The following is a 14,331-nucleotide window of genomic DNA, read 5'->3' as shown; positions in this document are numbered from 1 at the left end:
TAAAAAATAAGAGGGCAGAGTGTTATGTTTTAAGATATTAGAATTGGGCAAACAGGAAGAATATTTTGCTAGGTAAAGACTGTTATCTTCTCCCCTTTTATTGCAGACATCCAAGATAGCTGCTTTAGATGAGCAGGTAACTTGGGTGCGGTAAAGAGAGTGTGAAATATTTCCGCCTTCACTTTGCCAGAGCGAGGTCCTTAATGCATCCTGAGTTAAATCCCCCTCGAGGCAGGTCACGCCTGGACCCTAGATAAGCTCATGTCACTAGGTGGGCCTCAGTTTTAACAAGTCCTCTTCACAGGTCCCTTTATCATGCTTAGATGTGCTGGTAAATTCCTCACCTTTACGTGTAAAGCACTTAAAATATTTTTCTTGGAAGGTAAGGTTATGTACCACCTGTTAATTTCTTGCCACAGTTGGTAAATAACCTGAGGAACTACTTATCTAAGGCTTGTGCCTAAACTGAGTCCACATGCAGTCAAAAGCACGGACTTTCAAGCATCAAGTAGAACATCCATTTTTCCGAGCCAAAGGATTTTGCCAACCGCCTAAAGGAAGTGTGGTGTGTTGCTTAATTACTTTAAAATAATTTAAATGTGGTTTTGCAATCTAATCATTATGTTTTCAGTGTTTGTTCTTCACATTTTAGTAATTAAATATTAGATTATTTGATTAAATCTTCCTTTTTGTCTGTTCTCCACAGGGTAAAAAATATATACATATTCAAAGTGAATTTGCTGTTGTTATTTTTCTAATCAAATACCAAAGAAGAAGTTATGGTACTTCCTCCAAATTAAGACACAATATCTCATGAAGGAGGAAAGGAAAGTGACAAGTAAAGTTCTCAAGAAACTATTTGCTAGTTCTGTGCCTGAAACTAACATGTTAACTACTTTTAGCAAGTCATTTAATCGCACATTTCTAATTCATAGGTGATATCCAAAGGTTTTTTCAATTTAAATCTCTTTGATAAACACTAAAGGAACAACTCCTCTAAAATTGCTCTTTAAATTTATATTAATATGACTAGCCTGTACACTTTATCCAAAACCCTCATAAATATTATTTGAACAAATGTCTGAAAGACAAACATTTCTAGGTTATTTCTGGGCACTTTTATTAAGCCACTGGTTTGATGATAGGTCCAAGGAAGCTATGCAGCATATTACCACACATGAGTTATAGCTAAATAAAATCATGAGTTCAAAAGATGTGTCAGAACTTATAAAATCTAATGACTGACCTCTTGAAAGCAGTTGCCTTGAGGAAGTGTGAACTTACTCTTGAAAGCTATCATTTAAAAAAAAATTTGACAATTCCTCTTCTGATATTCAGAAAGTTTACTGACTATTGGATACATTTGAAGAGATTGAGATTAGTACACAAGAAAAATAATTTTCCCAATAGAATTCTAAAGCTACAGATATTAAAATGATCTAGTGCAAAATCACATGTTGCAGATACATATTTCACTTATTCACTAGATTTATGTTGGCATGACTTTTGATTTAATGTAGAGACATCATCTTCCCTCAAAGGACACATATGTGCTCCCACTGACAGTATTTAAAACAATATTATTAGAAGGCAATTAATTAATTCATTCATCCATTCATCCAGCTATTTTTTGCTGAGATTGCAAGGCTGGTGCTATACAAACTATAAAAATTGATAAGATACAATTGTTTTCCTCAAGATGCTTATACATAGGAGATTTCAAAAGATGCATTCTAAAATAGTTCAGTGTGTTTTGAATGGTGGCACTATTTTCAGAATAAATATGTATGGATTCTTAGATCATGTCTTTGATAAGGTTGTTGGTATCGTTATCTATTTGTAAAATCACATCATACATGTTACTTTATAGAAACTCTAGTTATATTATCTTCATGGAGAACACAGCTAAAGGACATATTCAAGTGCTCTTTCTTCCCTTATTCTTTACAGAAAATCTCTATAATGGCAGTAAACTCATAAATTAATTTTTTCCCTTTCCTCAAGTTTTCAAATGCTGATCTAGGAATTATCTCTCTGGAAGGTGAGCTTCTGATTGACCTAGAATCCACAAAAATTAGAAAATCCTGTTCTTTCACTGACTACTTCTCATTTTTCCTGTGTTATTTAGTACAGCATTGAAGAGTGAATTAAAATAGGATTTCCAGGACTTCCCTGGTGGTCCAGTGGTTAAGACTCTGTGCTCTCAATACAGGGGGCCCAGGTTGCATGCTACAACTAAGAGCCCACCTACTGCAGTGAAAAAGATCCCGTGTGCCACAACTAAGTCCCAGTGCAGTCAAATAAATAAATAAATATTAAAAATAAAATAAAATAGGGTTTTCCTTTTTTTCTGAATTACACACTTATCCTTGTTACCTTGTTATTTTAGAATGCAATGTACATTTACTTATACAATTAATAAAGTAATAACTATTCTCTAGTTAATGAATAAAACTGAAGTATCTTTAACTGAAAGTAAATAGATGTAAGCTAAAATTGCTGAATCCAGGAAAGTATACGGAAAAGAATTTTGAATATCTGAAGATTTTTACTTCACTTCACATCCCATCTTAATTTCAAGTTTTACAAGACATCATCTTAGAATTGATTTCTGAATTCTTTATTGTCCCTTGTCTTGGGTTAATGTGTTAAACTAGTTCTTAAGAATTTCTTTTTTCTTTGCATGTGTCCAAATCTCAGAAGAAGTAGCCTTTTTTTCCCACCCAAATGCTAGTTGAATTCAACCACATGTGTGTGGTAAATGGAGCATCCACATAGCATTCACTTATTATCTGTCCTATTTTGTATTCTCCATATAGGATATAAGATACAATTGATATTTTCCTAAAACATGATTTATTTTTACACAAAAAAATCCTTATAAACCACTGAATAAAACTATCCAAAAAAATCCAGATATATGTGATCACAAACCATAACAAAACGCAGACTTTCCTATTTGATACCACTTTACTTAAAAACTAGAATGAATATGCATATATATGAAATACATCTAATCATTTTAATTTATATAAAATTTAATAAACAGTAGGTTGTCTCTAAACAAGGATACCCAATGTAATTATTTTCCTTGGATTCAATGGCTAATAATTATTCAGATTATTTTAAGCAAATCAAGGATTGTGTTCTCTTTTGAAAAATGATCTTTATTGTATTTTTAAAGAGGTAATATTAATTATGGATATCAGAGAGTTGATTGAAAAAGTGAAGTTTGGAACATGAGGTATATGATTTATTCTTAGTAAAATTCTAAATATATACACATTAAAAATTGTCTGGGGCTTCCCTGGTGGCGCAGTGGTTGAGAGTCCGCCTGCCGATGCAGGGGACACGGGTTCGTGCCCCGGTCCAGGAAGATCCCACATGCTGTGGAGTGGCTGGGCCCATGAGCCATGGCCACTGAGCCTGCGTGTCCGGAGCCTGTGCTCCGCAATGGGAGAGGCCACAACAGTGAGAGGCCCGCGTACCGCAAAAAAAAAAAAAAAAAAAAAAAAAAATTGTCTGGCACAAAATTGCTGAAGGGATCACTACCTTTGTGTTTTTTACCTTGATATTTTTCTATAAAAGCAAGTAGTGCCAGTTTGGATACATTTCAAATAGTCCTTTGATAGCTGAGAATTTCATTAAAAGATAAGGAAAAGATAGCAATCATACTCCACCAGCCCATCCAGTTCTGCTTTCTTCTATATGTTCCTGGGTCTAAAAGAAGAAAAAGATCAAATAAAGCATAGTATTAACAGGACAGTTTTCCCTAAATATAATCTGGACATTTGAACAAGTTAAGCTGCCTGGTCGGAGTATATTATTGCTAGTCAGCTAACTTCACACTTGAGTTTAAGATGACTATATTCAAAATCTAATACAACAACACCATTGCATACACAAGGATGATCTAAGGGCCATATCTTATTGCAAACCATTCATAATTCTGGTTAAATTTTCCATAAGGCAGTGACTGGAATTATGACAATATCTATGGAGGCTTAGAACAAGCCAGACACTTGGTGTCATGTAGGTAAAAAGGCATTTCACAGTGGAGTTTAGGTTAATTTTTTTCTTTTCTCAATCTTATGAAGCAGCTAGAAATCTTAAAATTTGCACTGAATCTTATTTTGGAAGATATTTTAGCATAGTACAATCAATCATTTATTGAACAGATGTTTAATAAGCCTAAAAAAATGAATAGACTTTTCTAGACAATTAGAGGAAAAACATTCTAGATAGAATGAAAAGCATAGAGACAAGGCCAGCTTAGAAAACCACATGTGGCTCAGTATGGCTGAATGGAGGGTGACTGTGGGGAAGAGAAGATGAGAGAATGTAGAGGGATCAGCAAGATTGTACAGAAAATTTTATTCCACCCTAGGAAATTTGGATTTCTCCTGTAGGTAAGTCCTTTGAAAGACTTCAGAATCACAATTTAAAAAATATAATTGGGAACATGATACAGAGAATGGATTAAGTGGGTAAGATAGAAGGAAGCACAAAGAGCCATTAGAAGGCTACTATAATGTTGGAAAAAGGATGCTGAAGACCCAAATCTACGTAGCGGTAGTGAGGGTGGAGCAGAGAAGATGTAGCCAGAGATACATAAAAGTTCAAATCCTCAGAATGAACTTGTAGGGCAAGTGGTAATTGAAAACCTCTAGTATTAGATAAAAATCACCTAGGAGAATAATAGAGAGTTGTGACAGAGACTGTAGGATAATTAGCAACCATTTCCTGTTTTTGCTAGGACTTCAGGTAGGCTACATTTTCCAGGCCCCCTTCCAGTTGGATGTGGTCATGTGTTAAGTTCTAACCCAGGGTATATGACCAGAAGTGACTCGTGCTGTTTCTACACTTAATCTGTAAAACCCTCTCACATGATCCTCCATTCTTTTTCCACTCGCCACCTCCCTCCCTCCCCGGTGGATGTTGATGACCAGGTTTGAATAACCTTGAATACCCTTAGATGCCACTAGATGAAGATAGCAGAAATGTTATCAGCCTGTGTTCCTGAATGACTCTGTTAAGCAGGGGACCCCATCCCATACCCTCACCATTCCCCACTTACCTGGACTCACTATTAGATGGTTACATGAATGTGCAAAAAATTTCTATTGTATTAACCCACTGAATTTTTGGAGGGGTTTTGTTGTTGTTATTGTTATAGAAGTTAGCCTATCTTGAAAATACATTAACTTGGAAAATAATAAGATTTCTAGAGAAGTCAGAAGAGGAAGAGCTGGAAAGGAAAAGAACAGTCAGTAAAGTAGAAGGAGAACCACGAGAGAGTACTGTCAAAAAAAGCAAGGGAATAATAAATTTTAAAACACAGTTTGGATTTTCTCTTACAAGGATAGGCCAGTGTCTCAGAGAGAACAAGTTAAGACAAGACTTAATAAAGTAAAACTTTTTTGATTCATTGTTTCTAGTTATTAAGATAAAATTAATTTTAATTCCCTTTTCAGAGAAGAAAGAATACTATGATGCTTCTCCCCCAAACTACAAATTTCTTAATAAATCTTATTAATATTGTTATATTAAGCAATTATTGCCAGTTTCCTTTGCCTCTTTGTTTTGGGTATGACTCCCAACATGAATAAAGTGTTGCCAAGTCACTTAACCTTAAATGTTATTTGTTTTCAAAACAAAACACACACACACACACACACACACACACACACACACACACCCCAATCATGAGTATTGTTACTGGAAAATTCAACCCTGTTTTTCTTAAATCTGAAAATACGTTCCATGAACTTACCAGACTATTTTGAAACAGAGGTTGTTTTGAAATTCTAAGGTTATTGAAACCTGGTATTCTAAACTTAATCACTGATTTTGGCCATAAAACTAAAGCTTATATTCCAGGGAATTCCACATCTCATTGAATGAGCATCTTATATGTTCTGTCAGTTTGGATTAAGTTGTCTCAGATTTGATAAATTAGAATTTCAAATTCCAAAGCAATCACAGTTTTAAATGCCTAGTTTTAAGAGCTAAAAATTGTATCTAAATGACCAATCTTATAGTTTTACACTAGTAAAATTAAAGCAATAATTCCTAGTATCTAGATTCAATGAAAACGTTAAAGATATATTCACCCAAAGTTGACTAATCAGATAGATGGCTTTTAATTAACTAGAACAATCAAGTTTATTCTTTTTTTTCTTTTATTGCCTATGATACTGCATTAAAGCCAAAAAATCTTTTTGCTTTGTATATCAAACTATAAATAAGATAAAAATCAGCTCTAGCATATTCCATCAAAATTAGTCAAGCTTCTTATAGACACAGTAGTGATTTAAAAATATTTTTAGCCTGAGTAATGTTGACTATTATAGTCCTGATATACTTCCAAACAGATTCATATGACTTTTTTCTTGCAAAACATAATGTCCTAATTTCTAGATGGAATTTAGTGTTTTACTTTGATTGCTTTGTGCTTTTTTTCTTACTTTATAAAATAGGTTTATTCTATATTTGGTTTAATGAAACATTTCTTCATAATTAGATGTCTCATGAAATGTACCCATAAAATTTCCTATTTAAAGAAAACATTTTGTGTTTCTTAGTCTCTAATATGAGTACTTATGAACAGGCTTATTTTGAAGCTTTTCTATTGGTGAAGTAGTTTTCTGACTCATTAATTCAACAGATTATGTTTGGATTTGAGCAATAAAAACAATTAAAACTCAACTATAAATCTGTGCCTAGTTTTTAAGTTTTTTCTCCCTAAAATTAGCACAGTATTGAGCACTCTTCTAAGATAACAGGATAGCAAGATAATTTGATCTGTTTCATGTCATTCTTAGTTATTTACGTTTGATTTTCAAATGGGAGTATTTGGCTTTCCTTTGATAATATTTGTTTACTTTGGAGTTTTCATTTTTCAGTTTTGACATTGAATAGAACATGTTACCATTTGCATTTTTTCTCTAATTCTTTTGAATAGAACACATCTATTTCCTTAATGGACCCATCTTATCTTTTCATCTTCATTATTTTGATTTTTTTGACTGCCAACCTTATAATCTTAAAAGGATGGATTTCCATCCTAATTCAAAACCAGATACCTGATTTTCCCAGTATTACATTGTTTCATTTAGTCTTTTTCTCTATTCAGTTTCAATACTAAAGTCTTTCAAGAAAACAAAAGGTATCTTATTTATTTAATGAAAATAATGAAACTTTGAATAGAGAGTGTTTTTTTGCAATCGGGAGTTGAATGCAGTAATTCTGCTTTATAATATAAAATGTTAGCTATAAATAAGTCATCACTCTTGTACTTTCATCTTCAGAAACACACCTCTGTGGTTTTAATACAACCTACCTTTGGACAACTCCATGTCTTCCAGTCTTCTCTGAAATCACATATAGATAAGACTGAAACATTCTGGATTCTTTTCAGCCACTGCAAACATATTCGCTCATCAGTAACCCATGTAAGCCAACTGAAATAATAATCACTGCAAACAAATCAAAACAGACAGTCACAACCATAAATCAATATCACATTCAAATAATTTCTTAATTTGTGCTTTCTAAAGGATGTATTTTGTTACTCTGTAATATTTATTCCATAGATAAGGAAGGCAAAACATTTCTTTCTCTTCAGAGAGAGTTTAAATATACCTGCTGACTTTTAAAGAATATCTATAAGAGAGTTCATTCATCTAATAGAATTACTTTACACTTTAGTTTTCTCCCAGTTGGTATTTTTATATCTCAGGAAAAAATTTAAGACAGAAGGCCAAAGCTACTGGTTAATCTAGAGGAGAAAAAGCATTAAACTGGCTATTTTCCCATAGCTAAACTCAAGTTTTCACTTCTCAACTAGTTGAAAGAGAGCTAAGTGGGTAAAAGATAGGCAGGCTTGTGTTGGAAGCCGAGTTTTAACTGTGACCATGGTCAGGGGTTGAAATTCAGGTTAATAAAATGGAGATGATGTATGCAAAGTAACTCAAACAATGCTTGGCACAAAGTGGATGTCAATGAAAGGCAGCAATGGTTACTTGGCTCTGAGGGTGAACTTGTAGTTAAGAGAACAGCAATGTAAATGAACCACAGAATGTTGGACATAAATCTAAAAGAACTCACAGAGCTAGAAGGGGTCTCTGGCTCAGATTCTGGCTTTATCTCCTACTAGTTATACTACCTTAGGCTAATTACTTAACATATCCATGCCTCTGTTTCTATATAAAATGGGAATAATAATAGTACCAGTTTTAAAGCTTTCTGTAAAGATCTACTGAGAACGCTTAAAGTGCTTACAGACTATGCTCACTACATAGTGAGTGCTCAAAAAATGTTAGCTATTACTATTGTATTGTTAGTATTTTACAGATGCTTTAAACAAGCCTCATGACTCCTTACATGATGCTCTTCCTATCATTCTGCTTGTTTCCTAAGGAGAATGACACATAAAAAAACAGATGCATTCAGTCAAGTTTTCATCAACTAGATTAGGGTGGGGAATAATGGATAATTTAAAAAATTAAAGCTATTTTTGATTATCTGAGAGGAGATTCATCTTGGCAAAGCCCAGCAGAGGCCTCTGATGAGGATTTTTTTCCTATTAGTGATCAATCATCTGGCCCCGGCTGACTTCCTTCCTGAGGCAGGAGGAGAGGAGTCAAGCCTTGGCCTGATAGGGTGTGGGAAGGGCTAAGGAAGACCACCAGGCAGGGCTTGTGGACCCCTCCAATTTACCCACTTCCACCTGAATGACCAGGACTAATCAGACAAGATGTACGTAGGGCACCATGCTGGGGAAGTGAGAATGCTTCAGTCCCTGTCTGCCTGCAGTTAATCACAAAACAGATAATTCTACAACCAGACCGTTTCAAATAGACTGCATCCTAGTGAAAAATGCTAATATTTGGAGAGGGTTGGCATATCTTCTCCTGTTTGTCATACACATGTGATAAGCATGATCTACAAACCCTGGGAGAAAGTAGGTCAGACTTGGAAGAAGCCAGGATGAGGATATATATGAATCTTACTATCTCTCTGTTTGTCTCTAACTTACACTCACACATCCAGAAGTAGCACTTAGACTGAGCACCATGGTCATCTTTACATGTGTGAAAAGGGCTAATACTTTCAAATCAATTTAAAAAACTTATTTGTGAATTTTGATTTTGTTATATATTTAGCTGGGTATGCTAATTTTACTTATTTTTGCTGTAGCATATACATCATAAACTCATTAGAAAAGAAATGTAAACCTTGATGAAGAAATTTCAGTGTTAAAATTCAGTTTGAAAAGGGAAGCAACAGAGATGAATATACCTTGAGGCTATCATTGCTGGAACTGGCACTTCTCTGGGACCTACATGCTCAGGGTAAGTGGCATCAACAATAAAGATCCGAACAATGGGATTCTTAGCTCCAGCCTGTGAAGAAAATGGAGATATATAAGCTCATAATATTCTAATTATCACCAACATTTTAAAGACAGTTTAGGAATTTAGGCATATTTTTATAAGCTAACAATGTTAGGTATATTATTGTTGAAAACATTCTAATTATAACATGACCACGAATTTCACTTCAGTGCAATTACAAATATTGTGCAACCAGAGTGAAAACACATATTTTAAGTGATTAACGAGGGAGTTTTGATTCATAGGGAAAAATATTTGGGCTATAAAAATCAGTTCTGTAAGTGATATTCTCTTTTCTGACTTTTAAGACAGATATTTCCCGTTATAATGGTTATTAGGATAATTAATTATAATAATATTGCTTCACGTGCCAAGGGGAGTGCCAAGGGGGATTGATTTTGGTAAGAAAGGGTAAAGAACAGATAATGAAAGATACCTTTTGCTTTTATCCTGTAATTTGGTCTAGGACAATTACCAGATAGTCTACTAGCTGGTTACATTATTACTGCTATCAATACTCCCAAATTAGGAAAATTCCACCTCAAAATAAAGTATCATGGGATTTACACTGTTCTAGCTTTGTGCTTTACGTGCTAGTATATGCCCTAGATTTACATGACAGTATAGTTCATGCCCAGACATCTACTTAGAGTTCAGTTACTTTACCACAGAAAAAGAGAATCTTATAATTGTCAAACAATTTAAATCCACAAAATTTAGATATATAGCCATAAATGGCTCCATGCTATTTGGCTTTATCAAAGAAATTGTCCAGGCTCTCCTCACACCTTCCTGTTTCACTCTGAGCTTTAGGTGGGACTTTCTGCTTCTTTCAAGTTGCTTCACTCCTCAGTTCAATGTCAGATGTTTCAGCAACTTCAGCCTTCAAAGAAACATGAGAATTGGGGTCCTGACTTCTCTATCCATGTGAGTTACTTCTCAATTCTGGATTTCTGCATCTCTTCCTGCACCCTACCACCTTCTAAAGATCCAAGTTCTTTTACATCTTTTGGGTCCCAAGTATCATACCTCTCACTTCCAAACATCTCAGCTTCCAGACTTTATATACAACCCTGAGGTGTCTCTTACCTAAACACTCATCTCCCACCCATTGCCTTTTCTCAAAAGACTTTTAACATAAATTTTAGACTATCTGGAATTTCTGTTTCTCTTGATATGGTCACTTTGACTTGCTTTGGAATCCACTTGTGTGTATGCATATCCATCCCGTCTTTGTCACATATAGGGACCCATTGGCTCCATCTATGACAGTGTTCCCCTTGACAAGGGAAAAAAATTGTGACTTAAGAACAAAGAGCTAAATTCTAAAATCACTTCCACTCCTTGTGCAAGAGGAGAATTTATGATTTGATCCCCTTTCAGATTTCTTGTCTAAATTAAATTAGGATACGACGTTTCTCCACTGTGACCTGGCCGTTCTTCTTTTGCATACAGGTTGACTGTCTTGAGACATGGGACTGTATGTGAAGTATGTAAGTTAAGGATTCTAGACATGGGACTGTATGTGAAGTATGTAAGTTAAGGATTCTAGAATGTTTATACGAGAAACTGAGGGCTTACACCATGTCTAATTCCCTCAAAGAAGAACCTAGGCTCATAAACTTAACCTACCATGTATGTCCAGAAAAGACCATAACTCAGGCTTACTTCGACATGAGAGGAACACCACATTCAACATTTTAATTTCCCATTCTACTTTGAATTTACATGAGAATTCAAGAGGGAATTGCAAAACAGAACTTTACCCGAATTTGGAGCATGAAATATGAAAAAAATTAAAATTAAGTTAAGCTTGTTTTTCCTCCATGATCTAGACCATATGTTTTTCAAAGACTCTGCAATGGATTTTGCAAAGACTACTTCATCCAGCCCAACCAGATGTCCAAAGCAACAGATGTCCACATAAATAATAGAGCACAGTACAATGTTTGCCTTACAATGCACAAGGATAAGAAGCTCTCCAAACTTGTTGATCCCACCTCTATTCATGGTATTGGTTGCTCATTTTGACACCAGGGAAATGGAAGCATCTGCTAAAAGTATTCCACATACCTTTGGGTATGGAATATTTATTGTTCTAGGATATTGTTCATCGCCATAATAGGAATAGGCAATAACTGGTATCTCTGTGTCATTAAATTCTGCATATGCCAAAAATTTTCCATTAGGAGACCACCAGAGAGCATATTTTGTAGCAAGCATTTCCTCTGAAAAATAAATACTACCATATTAATTACTATGACAGTGTACTGTTAAAATCATCATAAATACTTCAAAATACATTGTATATAACCATTTATTAACTGAAATAATTTATTTAATGTGGATATGACATATGCCATGCTTTGGTTATCAAAAGATAAATGATCTAGGTTTAGAGGAATAGTTTAACTTAATACCCTATATCAAACATCAATTAGTCTTCTGGGGAATTGACATTAATCAGAAATGTAATTTTAAAAATAAATAGTAAACATCTCAGCAATAATTAATTTTCCCTTTTGGGGCCGCTTCTGATTTTTACAGTCATCTAAAGTAGCCAAAGCAAGGAGAACTGTACTTATACTACAGAGTGACATAAATTTGAAAGTTAACTTTCTCTCCTGGGAATATTTTAAATAAAAACAGTTAATTCAGTTATATACATTTTTAATAAAGGCAAGGACTAGAAAACCTTTTAAAGTCCAGTTAATTCCTAGATACTACATGACCCAGAAAGAGGACAAAATTCATGAAAGCATCAAGAGCCGAGAATATTTTCCTGCAAAATAATACAGACAGTTGTTTGGTTTTGGAAAAAAGGTTTATTTTGCAAGAAAAAAACAAACCCGAGAAAATGTACTAACGCAGCATCTAAGGACCAGATACTTCTTGGAATATAAATTATTACTACCACTTTATAATGCTCATGAAAATAAATTCTGCAAGTCAGATAACAAGAGTTTGTTCTTTCAGAATTTGCACGTCCTGTTCATAACCTGATAACAGCTTTCAGAAATGCCACCATTCATCTCAGTAACATACCACTCATCTAAACGTTACTAAACGTGTGCGATTATTTTCAATTAAAAGCCTAACGGTAGCAGTAAAAAAAGAATACAGCGTACCTTCATAAACCCAGTCTGGGATTCCATTAAATATTTTATTTTCTTTTCCATTATATGTTATTTGAAAAGGTGGGTCTTCTGGTCTTTGTTTCAGATAGATATTGTTTTGATAGACATATGCCTAGAAGTGGTGGTAAGTTAGTTAACAAGGAGAAATTTCATAAGAAATACAATAAAGCCTGCATGTTTGTGTTAATTATTCACCTAATACTTATAAAAAGAGTGATAATCCAGATGCAAAAAGCCTCACGCCTAAGATATCATTTTAATAGGTCAAGAAACCCCAACCAACTTATATTAACATTATGATTTTTAACATAACATAAAAATTATTATTTTAAAGTCTATATATTAAATAGAGAATAAAGCCTGCTATTATATTCGTTGCCTTTATTACCTAAATAAATAATTGTGTATATTGACAGAAAGTCAAATAAATCTCTGAATATTAATAGCTAGCCAGATCTAATCTTTATTTAGAGTCCTTAAATAAGAGCTTGGACAAAATTTCATGTTGTCTGAAGCTAGTCTGGGAAACTTGTGAAAACCATATTTTTCCTGAGCTTTCTGGCACAACGCATTCTGGCTGAGTATAAGGATAAAGTTTTTGACTGCGATATTTAAAGAAGTCTATCCATGAGCTTGAGATTTTACGGAATTCTCAGATGGGTTTCAATTTATCAAAACTCTTCCCGTTTTTAACCACTTAAAATAGTCATAAATGTATTTTTTTTTTCTTTCAGGCATGGAAATTTAACAAAGGCCAAAATCAAATGGCTCCTCTTTTATTTGAATGATTAAACACTTCTATAATTTAAACATTTACTAATTTACTCCCAACAGGCGACCAGCATAAATACTGAATTGGACGAGGAAGCTCATTTCTTCTTATAAACTCTCTAGAAGAAAAGAAAGAAAATAAATAAATAAACTTTGCTGTTCAATGCAAATAACAGGTATAAAAAGAAAAAATAAACAAACAATAAACATAAAGCATCATCGTTTCTGCTTCTTCAAACCTAATGGAAAAAATGTGACAACATGGGACAGAGGACATGGGGTAGTAGTTGGAATTCTTCACTAGTTACTTACAGGTCGTTTAACTTCTGACCTTTTATATTGAGGTGAGTGGATTAATGGGTTATAGACTGAGAAAGTGGGAATACCTCCAGAAATTACCTAATGGAACCCCCCTCATCTTATAGAAAATAAACTTGAGGTTAGAGAAATGATAAGACTTTTTAAACATCATATTGCTAGCTCTTGGAAGACCCCTCATTAAAACTCAAGCCCTTTAACCCTCAGGACTGTAAAATGTGTACACACCAGGCTGAGATGGTTGCTGAAGCCTTCCAGCTCTGAAATTCTATAATTGTGCTGAAGTTTAATATGTACTCTTCCACATTTTCATTCACAACCGCCATCTCTGTGAATGCATATGCATTTCAAATTTTTGAAAATAAGATGCCATTTGACAATCTCCCCAAGGATCTGACTTGAAATCAGAAAAGGAAAGGAACATCTGATCTCAAGCTAAACTGAAAAAACAGATCATATACTGGGCAGTATGCCTTAAGCTTGAAAGTCCTCCACTCCACCCATGGGGAAATTTCAAATATATTATTGACCAAAAATCTCACTTTGATGCTTAGAGTAGCCCTGCAAATACTCAATTGACTGACTTGCTCTGTGGAGTTTCTACAGTTCTTCAGCAAGAATGTGTTCAGATTTTTATAAGTGTTAAAGAGTTGTAGGATGCTGTGTTTAAGTTTTGACTATTATCTTCTTGAAGACTGTATGAATAG

The 14,331-nt window shown here is 34.2% G+C and overlaps 1 protein-coding gene across 5 annotated transcripts in view; it reads right to left on the bottom strand.

Moving 5' to 3' along the window:
• Positions 1-14,331, bottom strand: part of FAP (fibroblast activation protein alpha) — a 72,104-nt gene that overhangs the window by 34,446 nt on the left and 23,327 nt on the right. For all 5 annotated transcript variants that reach the window (XM_081242081.1, XM_081242084.1, XM_081242080.1 and 2 more), the window contains 6 exons: positions 13,353-13,425; positions 12,527-12,647; positions 11,472-11,626; positions 9,304-9,407; positions 7,343-7,478; positions 3,676-3,720 (listed from right to left, as the gene is read on the bottom strand). In XM_081242081.1, coding sequence (XP_081098207.1) covers positions 3,676-3,720; positions 7,343-7,478; positions 9,304-9,407; positions 11,472-11,626; positions 12,527-12,647; positions 13,353-13,425 — 634 coding nt within the window. The remainder of the gene's footprint in view (positions 1-3,675; positions 3,721-7,342; positions 7,479-9,303; positions 9,408-11,471; positions 11,627-12,526; positions 12,648-13,352; positions 13,426-14,331) is intronic.

The sequence above is a fragment of the Mesoplodon bidens genome (assembly GCF_964165515.1).
Source record: "Mesoplodon bidens genome assembly, chromosome: 8".
Classification (NCBI taxonomy): Eukaryota; Metazoa; Chordata; class Mammalia; order Artiodactyla; family Ziphiidae; genus Mesoplodon; species Mesoplodon bidens.
Note: the sequence above shows the minus strand (reverse complement) of the source record. Positions and strands in the feature narration are given on the sequence as shown.